The sequence below is a fragment of the Vidua chalybeata genome, chromosome Z (assembly GCF_026979565.1).
Source record: "Vidua chalybeata isolate OUT-0048 chromosome Z, bVidCha1 merged haplotype, whole genome shotgun sequence".
NCBI lineage: Eukaryota > Metazoa > Chordata > Aves > Passeriformes > Viduidae > Vidua > Vidua chalybeata.
Genome location: NC_071570.1, coordinates 44,136,508 through 44,157,754, shown reverse-complemented (window position 1 = coordinate 44,157,754; position 21,247 = coordinate 44,136,508). Strand labels below are relative to the sequence as shown.

Here is a 21,247-nt window from a genome sequence, read left to right as displayed (position 1 = left end):
TACAACCTGTAAGCTAGCAGAGAGTGTTTTGCTAGGAACTACTGTGCAGCACTGGGGTCTTTTCACCATGGCAGAGGAGGTTTCTCACAGAACAGATAGGAGATTTAGGGAAGGGACACCAGAGGAAGATCCATGCATGGTACCTGCTTTGCATGCACATGGACCCAAGACACAGTAAAAAGCTTGGCTGATGCTTTGAAATATTTCACCCTGATTCAGCACACCTTTGCAAATGGTTGTATCTTTTAATTCCACGGTCAGAATCAACTGGCAATAAGAATGAAATCAGAGGCATATTTTTGTCACTGCATAAAGTTCATCCGACCCTTGGAGATATGGAGCACCTTTGAGAGGGAGACAGCTCTTAAAGCACTTGCCAGGAGTTCCTGGGTGCCTCTCCATTATTGTGTGGGAGAGAGGGATGAGGAAAAAAAAGAGATGTTGCATAGTGTGGGGGCTGTTTGCTTAGGAACTGAATAACTGTGGGTGAGGAGATGCTACACACAGTCACTGTAGCAGCTGGGAATAGCCTGTGCTACCAACCATTACAATACACTAATGTATTCCTATAAATGCACAAGCAATGCCTCCCTAATAAATACTTGACAGCAGTATTTAATCATGCATGCTATTTAGACAATATTTTCACCTAGCACCCACACCTACTAAACCACAGAGCTATAGATAACGACTAAAAATTATTTTGCTCTAGAAAACAATTCCCATTAAACAAATTATCCCAAGGACATCATCTGCCAACTCTGGCAGATTTCCCAAGAGTAGAGCTCCAACTAGCACCGTCACTAGCAAGTTCTCCCTGTTTACTACTGCACCAAGCTCAGTGACAGGGCATTCAACTAAGGACCTGATCATTATAACACCAGAGCTCTTTCACCTTCAGGTCTCTCCTCATATGCAGAGATTTTTTTTTCATGACAAACTGACAGCAGTTTTGTGATCACTGCAGATAATCCAGAGCTCTTAACTCCTGCAAAGCATAACCTTTTCCCAACACCAAACCCAAGCCTAAACAAGCAAAACACTACTAATATTTAGTCATTTACCTTGCTTTCTTTAGTAGAAAACTCAGAAGAGTTGGAGATTTTCATAGATTTTGACCGATGGGACTGCCGCCAGAGAGATTCTTCTCGGGAGTATTTCACCGAACCTGTGGCTCTCACCCGGACTTTGCTGGTGCTCTGAACACTGTTAACTCCAATCATTTCCAAAAGTGAGTGGATGGGATGGGAAAGAAGAAAGCTAATGAAACTTCCCAATTGCCTGCAGAGGAACTGGAAAATGTTATGACTGGAGAGCCCAGGCTCAAGCAATAAGTGTTTGCTTAAAGCACACTAGGCTGTTTTCTCCAGCATCTTCAGGCACAGTGTTTGGAGCCAGCCTGATTGTTCCAGGCATTGCTCACGTCACTGGATGGGAGAAAAAAAAAAAGAAAAAGAAAAGGAAGACGCTGATAGAAACTCCTCCCCTGCTCTGCTCTGCTCCCCTCTCCAGCATCGACTCCCCCTTCACACACACACCAACAGTGAGAGAGAGAGAGGTGGAGAGAGAGGTGCTGGTACAAATGCCAGCAGATCAAGCAAGATATTAATTTTCAGTTCACGCAGCCACACTTCCCTGCCTGCAATAGCCTGCCATTACTGCCTGCAATAACAAAGAACACTGTAAAAAGAGTCTTCAATCACCTGCCAGAAGCTACAGGCTTCTGGATGTGAGAAATACTGATGGATTCCCAGAGCACTGGAGAAATGAGTGAAAACCTACAGCACCATAACAAAGTACTGGCAAGCCCCAGAGAGACAAATCAGCAAATTTCCACAACTCAGTATTTGCACTCACTAGCCAGAGTCCTTCCCAAAGTGCAAGAGAGAGCAAGACCAGTTCCACACTCTTAAAGGGGCTTAGGCGAAAAGAGATGATTTTCCCAAGGTGATAAGTGCAAACTAGTGGCAGAATTGTGAACAAGCACCTAGGGACTCATCTCCCCACTCGGTAGCCAGGAGAGCTGTAGCCATACCCCCACAAAAGCAAACCACATGCTCCAGTGGCTAACCCCACAAATAATACAGCTCCCAAGTGCCACTCTGTTTCTCCCTCATGGCAAACTCATACAGCCTAGTGATGGATGAGAGACTACCGCTGCTAGAGGCACCACTCCAACACACATGAGCCTGGCTCCAGAGGCTAGGCATGCTCTCTGCCTGGAGCCACCTGCCTTTGTGCAGGGGATAAGGGGAGGCCAATGCCAAAAGGAGCTGGTACTCTTACTGAGGGGTGGGTGCACTAAATACAGGAAAAGAGAGACATTTACCTCAATGTTGCAAAAGCACCATCATTTCTGGCTCCTGGAGACCCAGAGTGCAGCAGACTGTGCGTTGCCATGGCAACGTGCTCCAATGTGAGAGAAAGAGAGAGATTGCTCTGCTCTACTCTGCTCAGCATGGGATTGTAACAGCTGCCGACATACACTGGACAGGTGGAGCAGTTGTGTGAGCAGCAAGGGAAAAGTGGACAATGGGAACATTGTGCCAAACCCAGAAAAGGCAAACAGTTTCTGCAGAGGGTGCATGAGGAGCTGGAAGACTCTGCAGCAAGGCTAACACCAGGTTCAGCAACCTGCCCCATACCACCATATCACAGGCAAGGCAAGGACAGCAGCAGTGGTGTTGGATTGTGGAGGACATGAGGGCTCTCATCTCATTCACACTGACACACACAGGGAGCAAGTCTGCACATAGACAGCAATGAGGCAGCACTGCCCTGGCATGCTGACATGAATGTCCCATGCTGAGATACTTGAGACAGCCAAAAGCTGGGTGAAGAGGCTCCAGTCTCTATTCACATCTGAATCCTGTTCCATTCTGCCAAGCCATGTGAAAGCAACATGAGAGTTTGCTTACCCCATGTCATGCGCCCAACAGCACCCAGGGGTAAATAAGATGCATATGAATTGAGTGGACTTTCCCCTGGTTACATCTTCCCAGTCTCTTACAATCAGGAATTTACATCTTTACAGGGCAAATGGCTAGACAGCCACATGATGGTCCTAGGTGCATTCTTGCTCATAAAAGATGCTGCTGTCTCTCCAGCATGCAGCAGCCTTTCTGATAGCATTAACCCTTTGCTGATGTTGTTCCCAATGATGCTACAAGGTGCATATCTTTCTCACAGACTCTAAAAGGTGTGGACCCTGCTGAAGGACAACAGTGGAACAGGGAACAGGTTACCTAAATATCAACACAAAAACTGTCCCTGGGGTGTGAAACTTCTGATTCCTCACAAATTCTGCCTCCATTCTGCTTGAGGTACAGATACATACTTTCCCTTCTGGCCAACAAGAAAAATACATTTTCATTTCCACCACAGTCAGACCTAGCAAGCCCATCCCTGCCTCACACATTAAGATCAAATTCAAAATGTGCTCCTTTTTTACACAAGTCTGTCATTGCTAGAGGATAACTGAAAGGAACCTTTTTCTATGGCAATAATCATGCTCTGAGTTACTTCTGCCACTTTGCTAAAAAGGTTTTATATTACTTAACCCATGTGAAATTATCCACTGCTTGTGCGAAAGCTCTTCAAAGAAAATCTCTTCTTAGAGGAAATTTGCACTGCAGTCAAACCGCTCCAGATGAGCTAAGCAGCAGGTCCTGACAGGTGCTACGTAAATGGCCACAAATCAGTCTCTATCCTAGCAGCCCCCTGCCTAGCAGACTATTCTTGTTCTCAGATTTATAGGGCCAACTCCCCAAGTACTCTCATCATACCTGAAATAATTAGACTCCCTAAATATCACACAGACCTAGGTCAGTGTCAATTACACAGAGCAATTTTATTATTAAATACAAGCTAGACTAAATCAAAGCAATATTTCTTTTCTCTTGTGTTACCCACAGCACTATCACTGCTGCCTAACTGCAGCAGTTCATCTAGCATTCTGTGAGCTGAAGTTAGCAGATCCTTAGGTAGGACAGCAACCTTACTTCAGAAAGGGACAAGTCTGTTTCTGTAGCAGTCCAAAACTCCAAGGATGTTCTTTATTCTTCTTTCTTCAGTGTTTTCTGAGAAAATACTTCTCAGCTCACACTCTCCCAAAGACAGCCTCCTGAGAAAACATATTTGAAGCCTTAAATATCTTCAGACTGGGGATTCAGTCTAGATTTCATCAGTGTCCCTGATTTTCATCCGCAAGCGATAATACAATCTTGTACTCCTGACTGAGCCAGTATTCTGTGTACACACTGACTGTTATTCTGGGGAAAGGCCAGACATTAGAGAAGACCCACCATTTTAGAAATTAGTATGCACACAGGATTGATTTATGTCTGTAACTGAGCAACAGGAATTTCTGAGGGAAAAGTGTTTTGCTAACATAAATAGAGGGATAGAAGGGACATTTTTAAAGAGGGGCTGAAATAGCTGTGCAGTATCAGAAAAATCAGAGCTGACCACAGCCAGGGGACCCTCCAAGTGTGTCAAGAATTCAGAATCTTCCTCTTGTTCAGAGGTCAAGCAAAGAGGTGGTAGGAAAGTGGTAGAATGTAAATATTCGTTTAGTCAGTGACACAACTGGGGTGACCAAAAGGACTGTGACACAATATAGAGACCTTCCCTATCAGTTCCTCTAAGGAACAAACCATAAACCAGCAGGAAAATTTAAAACTTTGAGTAAAAACAAATGCAGGAGCAGAAAACCAGAGTTACTATTATTCCTTCCATCCCATCCTTTTAAAACTATACAAAAGTTTTTCTCTTGTCATAAGGCACTATGTCAGACCCCATCACCCATAGAGGAAATGGGCAGCTGTTCCAACTTACCCTGAAATAAGCTCCTTCCCATCTGTTCCTCCCACCAGTCAAGTTTCCCTGGGAGGCAAAATATACTCAGTCCTTGCTTGGTCTTCCTAATGTCATTCAGCGAATCAACAACATAAGAAGACAAACTGCAGAATTCAAAGTAAAATTCAATATTGGCTTTTGGGGTACAAACCTAAGGACCACATCACTGTATCTAAAGAACTCCAAAGTCCTCAAACAGAGTCACAAGAATCCACTAGAATAATTTAAGCCTGATGTCAATAACAAATACAGACAACACAAGCTGACAAAATACATAAACACATGCATATTAATTACTTAAAATATACCTCAAAAGCCAGTAAAGTATTTGTGCAGCACAGAAAGGCAGAACTACTTAATACTGCCACTAAATGCTGTTTGTTAAATAAGCAACATTAAATCTTTCCTGCATCCTTCATCTTACCTTCTTTCATGTTTTTTTTCCTTCTCACCACAACAGGAAGGAAGAGGAAAGTCAATTCTGATGGATAAGCTACTCCTATACAATGGCTAGAGAACTAGAGCTTAAAACTGATCAACAGTAAAATTCCTGTAATATTAAGATAACAATTCCTGAGGTCTGCAGACTAGGGGGAGCTGACAATCAAGATCAAATGTCTCCCATGAACAGCAGAAATACTAGAGCAACCACATAATTTCTACATTCACAAGCAACCAGGTCAACAGGAATCCTCGCAGGGTAACAGCTGGAATGATGGGAGAATGATAGATGACTGCATGAGGGCAACTGAACTATCTCTGGTTTAAGTTACATAAGAAGAAGGCTAAAAAAAGCACACACAGCCAGCAGCTCATGGTCACAGCACAAGTCTTTACATCTGACTTTTTACATCAATAAGCACCTAGAAGTGAGCAGAATGACAAAACCACAACGACTGTTGGAAGATCAAAGAAATCCTGGTATCACTTTATCTCTGGAATCTACAGTGCATCTTGTGCCAAAAGAAACCACTCCTAAGGTAACTGCCCAGCTGAGAATGACAGGATGTCCAAGACTGAGCACCAAGATGTTTCCTATTACCATCCGAGTAGCAGTCGCATCTGGACAGTTTTCCTTATCTCCTGTTAATGGGCCCATCAATGTCTTGCCACATGACTCAGAGGTAACACTCTCCAGGAGCCAGTTCTGTTTAACAGGTGATTAAGAAGACACCTTGTGACTCAAAATAACATCAGCCCATTGTGAGATGCTCCGCCCAGGGAGAGAAGCTAGGCATTCCCACCTGGATAAATCCAGGGATTTCTAGATTGAAAAGCAGCCTTTCCACAGGTTTCCGAGAAGACACAGCAACCACATCTGCCACTCCAATTTGGACTGCTACCAGCACGCTGGCCAAAGGGGTGTCAGGTTGTATTCTGACTTTGTCAGTGGTCTTCCTTTTGTATCATTGCATGTATTTTTGTCTTCTTTTTTTTTTTTTTTTTCTTTTCCCAATAAATTGTATTTCTGACTTGGAGTCTCTCACTGGTTTTGCTTTCAAACCAGGACATATTTTTGGTGCCCAATGTGGGGCAAGAAGGTACTGAGAGAAGTCAGAACTACAATTTTGTATTGTAGAGGGTACCTATTCATTATGATGCTTAACATGCTTTTTTGGGTCTTATACCTAGCTCTCTATATTTTCCCAAACGTGGGGAATTATCTGGCAGTTGTAATGCTCATGTGTAAACCAGGGTATGGTATGAGAATTGCTTTATTGATCTATTATGTCTATTGCATTATAACCTCTGAGGCAATGAACATGATTTGGAATATGTACTCAATTCTGTTTGCTTGTCCTAATCTAGGCTGCTATGTCTGGGGCCTCGGCAACCACACCCAGCCCCTGGGGGGAGGGGTAAAGATTGATTTTTTCCAACCTTTCAGGCTTGACACAGCAGTTTTTGAAAATGTTAAGTTCCCTCTGGATGCCAAGGACAGCATAATGTTGTTGTTAGTTCTGCTTTGTCTTCTCTGCACAGTCTGCAACATGCTTAGAAACAAAACACTACATAGTGTGATGCAGCAAAACATACATAGTGTGATGCAGCATCTTCTTGAGGAAGAAGAAATCAAGGAGCAAATCAGTCTGCATAGTGACTGATGAGGATGCTGCAGGACCTTCGCACCCAGCAGAAGAAACAGAACCAGAGATCATCACTCGCTCTCTATCCCTGGGTGAGCTGCGTGACCCGTGGAGGGAATTCACCTGCCAGACAAACGAGTCCATCCTGACCTGGCTGCTCCGCATCTGGGATGCTGCAGCCAATGACACCATTCTGGATGGAAGTCAGGCCAGACAACTGGGATCACTGTCCCAGGATGTGGTCATTGACCAGGGGATCAGGAGAACCCAAGAAACTCAGCCTCTGGCGGCGACTGCTTGCAAGTGTGAGGGACAGATACATTTGTAAAGAAGACCTCCAGGTGCACCAAGGAAAATGGAACACCATGGAACAAGGTATCCAATGCCTGAGGGAATTGGCTGTGTTGGAAATAATTTTCTCAGAAGACGAGAGATTTCCTAAGAGTCCAGACTGTGTCCAGTGCACATCGCAAATGTGGTTGAGATTTGCACGGCTCGGACCAGAGATGTACTCCTGTTACCTGGCACTCCACTGCAGTGGAGGGAAGGCGAAGACAGGGTGGGCGTCTTAGCTAATAAATTAAGAATTTATGAGGATACTGTCACCGCCCCATTTCGAACCCATGTCTCGTCTGTGGAAACAAGGTTGGCTGAGCAAGTCCGGGACTTGATTGAAGAGAGTCATCAGAAACTAAAAAAGGAACTTAAGGAAGAAGTCTACCATATTTCACCAGAACCAACAGGAGTCTCTGCCATTAGGAGCTGGCATTCCCAAGCCAAGGAGAAAGGATACACTCCACTAGTTTTTTCTTCAGGAGCATGGAGAAGACATGAAGAAGTGGGATGGAAAACCCACCTCTTCTTTAGCAGCCCGAGTATGTGAACTAAAAGGAACACCTAACACAAAAAGCTCATCTAGAGTCAATGCTGCTCCAGTCTCTCACACACAGAATTCCAGACAATATAGGAATGATGATATAACTGATCCTCTTGAAGGAACCTCAAGAACCTATTTACAGGAAGAGAGCAACGTGTACCATGACCAGGAATAGAGGGGCCCTGCCTCTAGCCAGGTAGAGGACAGGGACACTCAGATCTATTAGACTATGTAGATTCGATGGCCTGGCACGTCTGAACCACAAAAATATACAGCTTTGGTTGACACCGGTGCCCAATGTACCCTGATACCATCAAGATATGTAGGAGCAGAATCCATTTCTATTTCTGGGGTAACAGGAGGATCCCAGCAGCTTACTGTATTGGAGGCTGAAGTGAGTTTAACTGGGAATGGGTGGCAGAAACACCCCATCGTGACTGGCCCAGAGGCCTCATGCATCCTTGGCATAGATTATCTCAGAAATGAATATTTCAAAGGCCCAAAAGGACATCGCTGGGCTTTCGGAATAGCTGCTGTAGAGGCAGAAGACATCAGAAAGCTGAATATTTTACCCGGTCTCTCAGATGACCCCTCTGTGGGGGACTGCTGAAAGTTGAAGAACAACACGTACCAATTGCCACAGCAACAGTACACCGTCGGCAATATTGTACCAGCAGAGACTCTGTGATCCCCATCCATGAGATGATTCGTAAACTCGAGAGCCAAGGGGTGGTCAGCAAGGCCCATTCACCTTTCAACAGCCCTATATGGCCAGTGCGCAAGTCCAGTGGGGATTGGAGACTGACGGTGGATTACCGTGGCCTGAATGAGGTCACACCACCACTGAGCGCTGCCGTGCCAGACATGTTGGAGCTTCAGTACGAGCTGGAGTCCAAGGCAGCAAAGTGGTATGCGACCATCGATATTGCGAACGCCTTCTTCTCCATTCCTTTGGCAGCAGAATGCAGACCTCAGTTTGCCTTCGCCTGGAAGGGAGTGCAGTACACCTGGAACCGACTGCCCCAGGGGTGGAAGCACAGTCCCACCATCTGCCATGGACTGATCCAGGCTGCACTGGAAAAGAATGAGGCTCCTGAACATCTACAGTATATTGATGATATCATTGTGTGGGGGAGCACAGCAGGGGAAGTCTTCGAAAAAGGAGAAAAAATTATCCAAATTCTGCTGAAAGCTGGTTTTGCCATTAAGCGAAGCAAGGTTAAGGGACCAGCTCGAGAAATTCAGTTTCTAGGAGTCAAGTGGCAAGATGGACGTCGTCAGATCCCGACAGAAGTAATCAACAAGATCACCGCTATGTCTCCACCTACCAACAAGAAGGAGACACAAGCTTTCCTAGGTGCCATAGGCTTTTGGAGGATGCACATTCCCGAGTATAGCCAGATTGTGAGCCCTCTCTACCTGGTCACCCGCAAGAAGAATGATTTCCACTGGGGCCCTGAGCAGCAACAAGCTTTCACCCAGATCAAAGAGGAAATCACTCATGCGGTAGCCCTTGGCCCAGTCAGGACAGGACCAGAGGTAAAGAATGTGCTCTACTCTGCAGCCAGGAACAATGGTTTGTCCTGGAGCCTTTGGCAGCAAGTGCCTAGGGAGACTCGGGGTCGACCACTGGGATTCTGGAGCCGGAGCTACAAAGGCTCTGAAGCAAACTACACTCCCACAGAGAAGGAAATCTTGGCTGCTTATGAAAGAGTTCAAGCTGCCTCAGAAGTAATTGGCACCGAAACGCAGCTGCTTCTGGCACCCCGGCTACCAGTGCTGGGGTGGATGTTTAAAGGAAAGGTTCCTTCCACACATCATGCCACAGACACCACATGGAGTAAATGGATTGCCCTCATCACTCAGTGTGCCCGTACTGGAAATCTGAATCGCCCTGTGATTCTGGAAATTATTACAAACTGGCCTGAGGGGGAGACTTTTAGATTGTCTTCTGAAGAAGAAGAGCAAGTGGCACGTGCCGAGGAGGCCCCACCATATAATGAGCTACCGGAAACTGAAAGACAATGTGCCCTTTTTACGGATGGTTCCTGCCGAATCATAGGCACTAGTCGGAAACGGGAAGCTGCAGTGTGGAGCCCCACACGACAAGTGGCACAAGCTACTGAGAGACAAGGTGGATCAAGTCAGCTTGCAGAGCTTAAAGCTGTCCAGCTGGCTTTGGATATTGCTGAGCGAGAGAAGTGGCCGAGGCTCTATCTCTACACCGACTCATGGATGGTAGCTAATGCTCTGTGGGGATGGCTGAGTCGCTGGAAAAAGGCCAACTGGCAGCGCAGAGGGAAACCCATCTGGGTCGCCGAGATCTGGCAGGACATTGCCACCCGAGTAGAGAAACTGACCGTGAAGATCCGACACGTGGATGCACACATGCCCAAGAGTCGGGCTACTGAAGAGCATCACAACAACGAACAAGTAGACCGAGCTGCTAAGGTGAAAATATCACAAGTAGACCTAGATTGGCAGCATAAGGGAGAATTATTCCTAGCTCGTTGGGCCCATGATGCTTCTGGTCATCAGGGGAGAGACGTAACATACCAATGGGCCCGTGACCGAGGGGTGGACCTTACTATGGACAACATCTCTCAGGTCATACACAACTGCGAGACCTGCGCTGCAATCAAACAGGCCAAGCGGATGAAGCCTCTGTGGTACGGTGGGCGATGGCTAAAATACAGGTATGGGAAAGCCTGGCAAATTGACTATATCATGCTTCCCCAAACCCGCCAAGGCAAGCGCTATGTACTGACCATGGTGGAAGCAACCACAGGATGGTTGGAAACCTACCCTGTGCCTCATGCCACTGCCCGGAACACCATCTTAGGCCTAGAAAAGCAGATCTTGTGAAGACACGGCACCCCTGAGAGAATTGAGTCGGACAATGGGACCCATTTCAAGAACAGCCTTATCAACACCTGGGCCAGAGAACATGGCATTGAGTGGATATATCATATCCCCTATCATGCACCAGCTGCCGGGAAAGTTGTACGATGCAATGAACTGCTTAAGACCACCCTGAAGGCACTCAGTGGGGGAAACTTCAGGAACTGGGAATTGAACTTAACAAAAGCTACCTGGATGGTCAACACCTGAGGGTCCATCAATCGAGCTGGTCCTGCCCAATCTGAACCCTTGCACACAGTGGATGGAGATAAAGTCCCTGTGGTACATATGAAAGGTATTTTAGAAAAGATTGTTTGGAATTTTAGAAAAGATTGATTAATCCCACCCCGGGCAAAGACAAACCCATCCGTGGGATTGTTTTTGCTCAAGGACCCGGTTATACTTGGTGGGTAATGCAGAAGGATGGGGAAACCCGTTGTGTACCACAAGGAAACTTAGTCTTAAGTGAGGACTATGTGTAAGGTTTCATCATGATGCAGATGGAAATAGGAAAAGGGGTGGATAATGTCCAAGACTGAGCACCAAGATGTTTCCTATTACCATCCGAGTAGCAGTTGCATCTGGACAGTTTTCCTTATCTCCTGTTAATGGGCCCATCAATGTCTTGCCACATGACTCAGAGATAACACTCTCCAGGAGCCAGTTCTGTTTAACAGGTGATTAAGAAGACACCTTGTGACTCAAAATAACATCAGCCCATTGTGAGATGCTCCGCCCAGGGAGAGAAGCTAGGCATTCCCACCTGGATAAATCCAGGGATTTCTAGACTGAAAAGCAGCCTTTCCACAGGTTTCCGAGAAGACACAGCAACCATATCTGCCACTCCAATTTGGACTGCTACCAGCACGCTGGCCAAAGGGGTGTCAGGTTGTATTCTGACTTTGTCAGTGGTCTTCCTTTTGTATCATTGCATGTATTTTTGTCTTCTTTTTTTTTTTTTTTCTTTTCCCAATAAATTGTATTTCTGACTTGGAGTCTCTCACTGGTTTTGCTTTCAAACCAGAACACAGGAGATCACAGCTTTAATGAAAACAAGCCATTGGATAATAACAGGGATGCAAAGAAATCATGCACCCTGTTATCCTGATCAGCACTGCAAGTGAAGAGATGTCTTCAGCCATCTTCATGTTCCTTGCAGCAGATTTGAAAACAGCTGTTTCACAGACTAGCTGTTGTACTTCGTGGCAAAGCACTATAGTAACCAAGGGGAAAAGTTCCTCTTCTTGAATTCCTCCTTTTAGGAATTATCATCTGCTGTCAACAGAGATCAAAGAAATTAAGTGAGCCATACAGTAGGCAGACTAACATAGACCACCAAGTTCCCTAACTGACAAATGTAGCTACAGAAGAGAGCAGCACTTCAAAAAAATCCATAAAAGCATCAAAACCCTAAAATTATGCATAGGTGTGACAGAAACCCACAGGAAAGTGATTAAAGAAGTGTTTCAAAATCTACAAACTATCTCAGATCAGCTGCAAACAATCTCTGCCTCTGTCCCTGCAATGAGCATGCTTTGAGTCAACATCACTGAAATAAACCCCTCACCCTAGAGACCTGCATTAAAAACAAAAAAGGAAAAAAAAAAAGGAAAAACAACCACCCTCGTAGGCTTCTCTCTGACTCAAATAGGAAAAGAAAAGAGGAAAAGGAAGGGGAAGACAAGGAAGTCGGGGAGGAGAGGAAGTGGGCAAAGGAAGGAAGAAGGCAAAAGGATGGGGGCAAAAAGAAAGGGAGGGGGCACAATAGGGAGAAGTGTGAGAAGAGATGGGGAGGCCACTCTAAGATCCACACAGGTTGTAAGTCAGTGTCATGTGTGGCTGTAGGCATTACACTATGGAAGGGGGAAAAATAGGCATAGACTTTGACATACCTTTTCTCCACAATTCCATATACCTATGGAGTCATGTCCAGCTACCTTGCCCCAAAAGCAGATTAAATCCTTCCTACCTCTCTTGACACCTTTCAGAACCTATCTGTCAACAGGACAGAAAACTAGTGCCTTGGATTTGCCCCATATTTCTACAAGGATCTTGTGAATACTTAATCATCCAAGAAAGTGTGACTTTGGAAGGAAACAAAATATTCCATTTAACCTCATAGGAAAGGAGAAAAAAAAATCTGAATTTAAGGAGCAGCCTAATACTCTTGTTTGAAAGAAAATAGTGTAACTGGGTCAGAGAGAGAATAGTCCAATACTATTTGAAAAGTGTGGTGACAAACAGAAGGAATACCAAAGATTTATACAGCAATAATCCTAAAGCTCATGGATGGAATGTTCTCTCTTCTTCTTCTTTTTTTTTTTTTAACTATGGTATAAATTATATTCGTACTCTTCCTTCCCTTGAGATGCAGCACAGAACTTAAATTTCAAGCAGATCAGTGGGTGGAAGATCAAAGAATGTTTTTCAGAATTTGTTTTCTACTTACATGGAGGTGGGAGTAATAAGTCATAGGGACCAAAATGTATGTATGACATTGTATTAGAGAATTCCCAGTCTGAAAAGAGCCCAGAATTCTTCTTTTAATGTGGCAGAGTGCATCATTCCTGGAGACAACCAGTCTGTATCCTCCACACTTGACAGTTGACATTCATCCTTGGAACCTGCTATGCATTTCAGTTATAGCCGGAGACAAGTTGATGGCCTTGGCTAACAGGCTGGAGAAGTCAAACATCAAATAATTCCCTTGTCCGATCAACCTGGACAAGACACTACAGACAGCTTGCCTCCACAGATGAAAATTAACCCCTCAAATGTTCATTATGAGGCTGGTATTGAGCCACATAATTGCAACCACAAGCAATGGAAATTCTTAGCTGACTCTGCTTGTGTTTCATTCCTTGCTGATGCTAAAGCCTGGTAGGCTAGGTAAGATCTTTTGAATAACAATTGGAAAATGAAGAGGTGAAAGGCTGAAGGAGCAAAAATTAATTCAGAGACATGCAGATTGTCAAAGCAGAACAGGTCCATCCTGAAATCCAGCCTGCTTCCTAAAATAAGCAATCCCTTGTACCACCCCTAGATGATGCAGAGCAATCTTAATTCTTGGATCACCTTAAAAAAAATTTATGTTTTAAGCCTTGTTTAAAGTTCTGCTTTCCCTGCTAAGACACAGCTGGTATTAGGCTTTTGCTACTATAAGGCTTTCTTCAACTCAATATCTGGGTTTGACTTGAGAAAAAATATATATATTATAGATTTTTCTTTTTTATGCACTGAGGTAAATTCCTGAAATGCAAAAAGAAAATATATTTGCATTTCAACAGGGCAGGAAAGTGTCAGGAATCGCTGTAATTCAAGGGACAAAAGCAATACACACACACATCATAACCTGTTCCAATTCTCAGTTCTGCACAGGCATGCTTTAAATGGTTATTACTCTTGAATTAGACAAATGAGAACACCCAAAAAAACCCAAGCTGAAGGAAACAAAGGTTATCATGGCAGGAAAGTTCTCAGCAAGGATGGAGAAGAGTGAAGACAAGCCAGGTGTTCCCTACAGTCACCTGCAGTTCCCTATAGATCTGTGGCTCCTCTGAGAGTGAAAGCAAACTATGCCTTCATAAACAACTGTTTAAGACAAGGATTAACAATTTCATCCTGCATTCCCTGACTTTCATACTGCCAGATTAGACTCTGTTGTCTCCTAGCAGCTGAAAGGGGCCTTCTGTAACCAATCTTCTATTTCGTACAGAAAAGAAATGGCCCCAAAATACTATTTCCAACAGAAGTATGTTTATAAGAAAAAGCTTTATTTTGGGGAAGAAACAAGGAGGCAGAGCTCTGTCTTATTTAGTGAAGCAAAGATACTTGGTCCTCTCCTTCCTCTGCCCACTGCTGCAGGGTGTTACAGCAGTCAATGTGGTCCTCCTGGGGCCATTCTGACATGCTGTCACATGCTCTCATTTCCCCAGCTTCATCAGGCTTTACTCGAATGTGGGAATTTCTTGCCAAAAAGCCACAAAATGGATGAAATACAAAGACTGCTGATGAAAGCAATTAGGGTACACACAGCAGTCCAGTTAGTGTGAGTTCCTCTCTGTAAAGGGGAGCTGAGGCTATGCAGGGAGAAGTTAGCCACCTGATGCTCATTCTCTCTGTTAAATACTTGAAATGATTGGAATGGATGAAGTAAGATGCTGGTAATTCTCTTTAAATTGATATTTGCTTTGGAGGGCTTCCAAAGGGAATTTAAAAAAAAAAAAAAGAGAGGAAGAGCGAGAGGAGGCAGAAAGACAGTGGCAAAAACACCCCACAATTAAAGTGCAGAGAACTGACAGCAACATGAGATAAAGCCTAGTTTGCAGCTTCTATAGGAAATTGCATATCCCAGGAATCCTAATCAAGAATTCAGATCATTTAGGAAATTAAGGAGGATGGGTTCTTCAGAAGAGTTCAGCACCAGCAACTCCAAGTTAATTTGGTCACTTCATTACAGTGCTTCTGCAGGAGATAAGGCCTACCCAAAAAACAGCCTTAGAGAAAAAGCAGATCTTTTATGCAGGATTGGCATCTTATCTCCATCAGCAGTCCCTGAAAGGATGGGTCTAGCCAAGTGCATCCCAGGTACCTCAGCATGATGGAGGTTCCCAGATGGTACAATAGGTCAATGAAGAGCTACCACCTCCTACAAAAAGACACACAGCCACTTTCCTACTTCATGTCATGGGGCAGAACCACCACCAGTCAGCCCATGTCAGAGTTTGGGTGATGCCTGTGATTCCATGAATGAAGTGTGTTGGACGCTGTAAATGCAGAGGACATTTACTTACACAGGACAGGTGGTACTTTGCACACAGCCTAACAACAGAGTACTCCCAGAATACTGCCTAACAAAAGCAGAGATCCATTTCCTCAGTGATGCCTTCTTGCAGGCTCTCTGTGGACCACAGAAGACATTTTCTCTCTTCACATATGAAAGGCCTTGTTAATGCTACCTTCCTGGAGTGGATTCCCACACACCTTGTCTCAAGATGGCAAGAGGAAAACATTATGGCCAGCACCATACCAGCACTTTATTTGTGGGGACCACACTACCCTCAGGTATTGAAGCAATAATGTATGGCCAAAATTAGGCTCTTTGCAAGCCAATCTCCTCCTCATTCCAGAAAATCTTGTGAAGCCCAGCTCTGAAGAAGGCTACAGTCACACAGTACAATTCCCTAGCATATAATTGTGAAGATGGTATCACTACAGAAGATTAAAGGTGGTGTGAGCATGTGAGAAATAAACCACTCCTACACTGTCATCATGAGGTTCTTGACACTGCCAAAATGTCAGACTGATTTTGTTTTCTTTCAAAGAGGGAGATCCTAGCCACGACTTCCCTTTCTACATATATGTGTTGAATACATGAATATTACAAGCAGACCCCATGAGGAGAAGTGCACTTTTAATCACAGTTTGGCGTATTTGTCTTTATGAGTCCCGATTGTAAAAGCAACCTCGGATCTGACTAAAGGAGTGAGGAAAAAGGCAATGAATCTTTGTGTAGACAGGTGTACAAAAGCAAAACCTTTTTCAATGTTAAATGAACAGACAGCAAGACACAAGGTAAGATCACATTAGCATTTCTCATTTCTACTTTCAAACCAGAGTGAAATAATTTGTTCTCAAGGTACAACTAGTGACACACAGAGAATCAGGTCATGAAAGCCTTGTGGTTTGTACCAAGAGTGTTCTCATTGTTGGAAAAAAACTTAATATACATAGAGATAGCTCTATGTATGGAAGTGAAAGGAGTAACTTGATCCAATGTCCCAAGTTTTTTGAGGCTGATCACACAAAAGTGTATCCCTCCTCACGTGTTAATGTCTGGCCATTGATGCGCTATTTTGCTATCCAAACAAAACACTCAGGGACACACTCCACACTCAGGATGAAGGGATTGACTGAAGGCAGCTGTCCTGGATAGCACAAGCATTTGCTTTTGCACCCCTGACTCTGGGAACTGGATCCACAATAAATGCTGCACAGAGCTCCACAAGCCCTGGATGAACACTCAGCTCTCTAAAGCCTTCCATCCCCTCCACCACTGCTCAGCTTTGCTCTGGGGCTCAGCAGAGTTGCAGAGCTGCAGCAGGGCAACGAGGAGAACATGGAGAGACTGCAGAGGCAGAAAAGCCCACTTGCTTCACCACAGGTCTACATTAGTCACCAGTGGGTGCTCAGGACCTCACTCCCACAGGGACACACTGCCACCCTGTGGAAACCACTCTTCCTCTCCCAGGCAACTGGGCAAGGATGCAGGGAGAAGGCTGGCAACCTCACCCACACTCAGTGGCTACACAGCTAATGCAGCAGCAAGCCACGTGCACTTTGGTGCTGTGCTGAAGAGGTGCTGTGAATTTAATTTACTGAGACTAATGCAAAAATTTATTACTGCTAATTTTTTCTAATCGCACATTTACTGGCAGCATGGCTGCTGTGAACATAGTAGCACAATTACTCGTACACACTCCACTCCCCTCCACTAATAAATTAAAAAACAAGGATCAGTTTATCAAACCTTCTTGGGTGTCAACTCTGTCCCCAAAACATCAAGGCAGCACACAGAAAAGGGCAGAAAGCCTGAAGCAACATGGGACACCAACTCCAAACTTCTTCCGTCTGTCTACATCCAAAAAATCCCGAGCCCTGGTATTTGCTTTGGGTGAAGAGTCAGACATCCCTAGCATTAGCAGGTGAGCACTAAACATGAAGGTACAACCCCAACAGCATAATTCTGTCAGCAGGAAAACAAACAGCAGGTGAGCACCATTGGAAGTCTCTTGTCAGTACACTCAGGTTATTTAAACAGGTTATTTAAAATAGTCTGGAGATCTATTTATTCAGTAAGGGCTGTAATTAACCTGCAAATTAATCTCAACACATCCTTCTATGGCAAACGGAGAAATGAGATTCCTTGGGAGAAAAAGTAATTTAAGTGTAGCTGCTGACAGATATACAGATTAAAAAATTAAAGACATTAAATCTAAAATTTAATATTCCCCATTGCTCAGTAAGAACTGAAGCAGGAGGGGCCAACAAAAATCTCCCTGAAGAAGATAAAGATGATGAAGAAATTACCAGTACTAAAAGACAAACTCTGCTGCTTTCAGCCATGCAGGTATATCTGTATTTCACAATGATTGTGACACAAAACTCACGCAAGAGATGGTAACTCATTTGGTTCGCTTCAACAGGCATTGGGTCAGCTCTCAGATGTGGCAGCCTCTTATTTTTATTTCCATTACAAAAAAATAAATAAATTATGAACTCCAGTGTATGCACACCTGTCTTCATTTAAACAAAGTGCTGTTTCATGCTAGCAATCAAGACAAAAAAGAAGCAAAACATTCTCATTATTACAGACAATAAAACAAGGTTTGTCCTGCTCAGCCTCTACCCCCATTCTTCAGATTTAACTCCTGGCACAAACTTAATGAACGAAAGCTGAAGCAATGCAGCCTGTGCCAGATAGAACATTATAATCTGAAATTACATCTTCAGCTATAATGTGAATACCCCAAAGCACCTTGGATGAAAAAACACACATGCCTTCCAGATTGTACACAGAGATCAGGCTTAGCCTTTAATGTATTTGCATTCAGAGCCAACTGGCTGCTTCCGTCTGTTGTAATCAGGAGACAGCACTCTGGGTTGGCATAACCACAGGAGTTTACAAAGCACACAACTCTAAGGCAAGACCTGCCGCAGCTCAGTTTCACCTCTCTGTGTTGCAGAGAGTCTCCTTCACTATGAAGTGAAGGCAAGAGGGAAAACAAGAGAATAAACATTATATATATTATGTATGTTCTGGGAGGAGAAACACGCCCATCGCTTGTCATGTTTGACAATTAAGATTCAGAAAATGCAAGATGGATTTTGTTTTGAACCACCTTTCAGTAGAAATGAAACCCATGTTCTGCAGTTAATTCCTTACCTTCAAGAGCCCTCTCGGGAAGTCTTTGCCATCATTCATCCCCTGGAGGTTAGCAACGAACTCTTGGCAAGTCATCTTTTTCCCAATGTTCTGAAAGGAGTGTCAGAGAAACACAACATAATATTCCTGCTGCTTTCCATGACAGGAACAAACAACATCAGATTAAATGCATCTTCCTGCTCTCCCTTAAGCCCAAGGCAGGCAATGCTAAGAACGCATTCATGAGATTACTCACAGATGAGCATCCTTGTATGCATATAGCTAGAAAAGGGAAAGTACTTTTCTACCCAAATGCCCACATACACCCCCCCAAAAAACCCCAGCTTAATACTGGGGGTAATGAAGAGGACAATGATGAAGATCTCTGGTATTTGCATGGTGCTTTATATCCCCATGTCTTCAGAAGCTCTACCAGTCTCTGATGGAAAAGCTCTACTTAAATCTGCTCTGGGACACCAGGAAACACGTGACTGAGGCCCTTTCTATACCCTTCTCTTACAATTTCAAATGCCCCCTTTCAGTGGCAACTGCTCTGAGCTGGAGTGCGATGCCCAGACGTGGCCATTACCTTTTCTGATTCACAGGCTGAAGCTGCTTTGACATTTCTATAGGCCCACTCTTTTCTCTCTTCCTGTCTGAGTCTCAGACTGAAAGTTGCCCAAATAAGCCACAAACAGAAAGGAACAGTTTGGCTGTTCCTTCATGTTTGTGTAGGAGCCAAACTACATCCAGAAGTTTGAGGCTGCCCTAAACTACTCTTGAATCCCTGCCTCCATCACCCCTCAGAGAAAGTGTCTGTACTCAGTCCCCAGGAGCTAGAATGCTCCTGCTTAGCATGCAGGGAGCCTTGTGAGTAGGCAACAATTATAAAACTGCATTGATGAAAAAGGACACTAAAGACATCTGAGAAAAGGAAAGCAGCCTGAGATGAGCTGTGAAATGCAGTATAGACAGAGGGGAAAATAGGGCTCTGTGACAGTCATGGTATCTTTGAGGATAGCACCACTGTCAGTCAGAAGATGAAGTGAAAACTTTTCCACTGTCAGGCCATGTTTTGTCTGTAGAAATACAGCAGAAGAGCTCTCTGTGAGCTTTGTCTTCGGCTAGGAGCAGGAGCCCAAATTAACACAGGACTGGAGCCCAAGGAAAGGCACCAGTTGGTAATACAGGCCATCGATGTTATGAGTTACATGACAGCTTAAAGTGGATATTCTCTATTTCCCTTCTATAATGTATAATCAGGAAAACCACCAAATCTTGGCTATCAGCCTCACCTTGCCAATAAGGAACAGCCCATAGCCTGCAGCCAGCTCAAACCCACAGAAAGAACCTGGGACAATTCATGGCTTCCCACAACAGGATGGCTCCTGACAACACAGATGGCCTGTAACCCTGGCTCTATAGTTGCAAAGCTTATAGAACACAGCCTATAACTTCAGTCTTCAGGTGCAGGCTGGAGCTGGTCTAGTAGACTTAAAAGTGTTTTCCTTTCTCCTTGCAACTTCAGCCTACTTCTGTTTATTTTCTCCAAGCAGCAGTTGGCAGCTTTCCCATGATGACCAAAGCCAACAGCAATGCGGCATTGCAGACAAATGGCTGTTTTGCTGCAGGATCAAAGCTAACATCTCCATACAGTGCCACAGAGGTTCCAGAAGATATGCTTGGTGGTCTACAGATACCTCAAAACTCTCTAGTACCAATGTGGGTGATGACCTCTGTGCAGAGAAGCAAGCATGCATTTCCAAGACACACCTAGCAAAACTGTTTAGTTACAAATAGAAGTGTGGCAAGACAGAGAATATGAAGGGGATTAAGTAAGAGTTTGTATACAAGAGTTAAAGGCAAGTGTGAACTGAAGGCAGAGCAGCTGCATTACAGCCCTACAAGCAGTGGAGCTGATTGTCAATTAGAAATGTCTGTGCTTATGATCAAGTATGTCCGTAACAAATAGAGCTCAGTGTATAGACAAGCCCTGTGACTCATTTGCTTCCTGCTCTAGCAGAATCCTGGTAAGGCTGGGGCAAAGTGTTATCTTTGTTAGGAAACAGGCAATTAGGCATATCTGCAAGAGCTGCAGTCCAAGTCAAAAACACCAAACTTACCACCTATGTGGAAAAACGCAAAGGAGTAAGAGGGAGATCAAAATTAGAGGAAATCAGAAAGGTTTGAGGGAACAACAATGACACACCCATGGACATAATACAAGTAGGAGTCTGGTAAATACTGCAGCTGCATATACATAACAACACACTGTCAATTGCCAGTGGGATGGATTAAGTCTCCAAAGTTACACACTGCAACAATCAGAGTCAGCAGCAGCAATGATGGGTCAGAGCCAGATCATTTATTCCAGTACCTACTGAAGACAGTATGGCCCACTAAGGCATCACAGGGAGCAATGGGAACTGCTGTCAGGCTGATGTGTGACCATTATTTGGTCTCTTTCCCTGGACTGTGAGGCCAGACAAACTGCAAAGCAGGAGCCCCAGGCTGCTTACCACTCTGGGGAGTGGGATACCTGTGCAGAAAGTCTCAGGTGTCCTCAAGAGAAGGCAAATGTGCTAAGAGACAAACTGTGGC

General features: G+C 44.4%; 1 protein-coding gene across 6 annotated transcripts in view; it reads right to left on the bottom strand.

The window, feature by feature from the left end:
- LOC128802444 (PH and SEC7 domain-containing protein 3-like) overlaps positions 1-21,247 on the bottom strand; it is a 119,861-nt gene that overhangs the window by 42,383 nt on the left and 56,231 nt on the right. For 4 of the 6 annotated variants that reach the window (XM_053968828.1, XM_053968823.1, XM_053968824.1 and 1 more), the window contains one exon: positions 18,668-18,757. In XM_053968828.1, the coding sequence (XP_053824803.1) occupies positions 18,668-18,757 (90 nt within the window). Of the gene's footprint in view, positions 1-1,064; positions 1,268-17,955; positions 18,050-18,667; positions 18,758-21,247 lie in introns of those variants that run through there. The other 2 variants (XM_053968825.1, XM_053968827.1) reach the window with 2 other exon arrangements.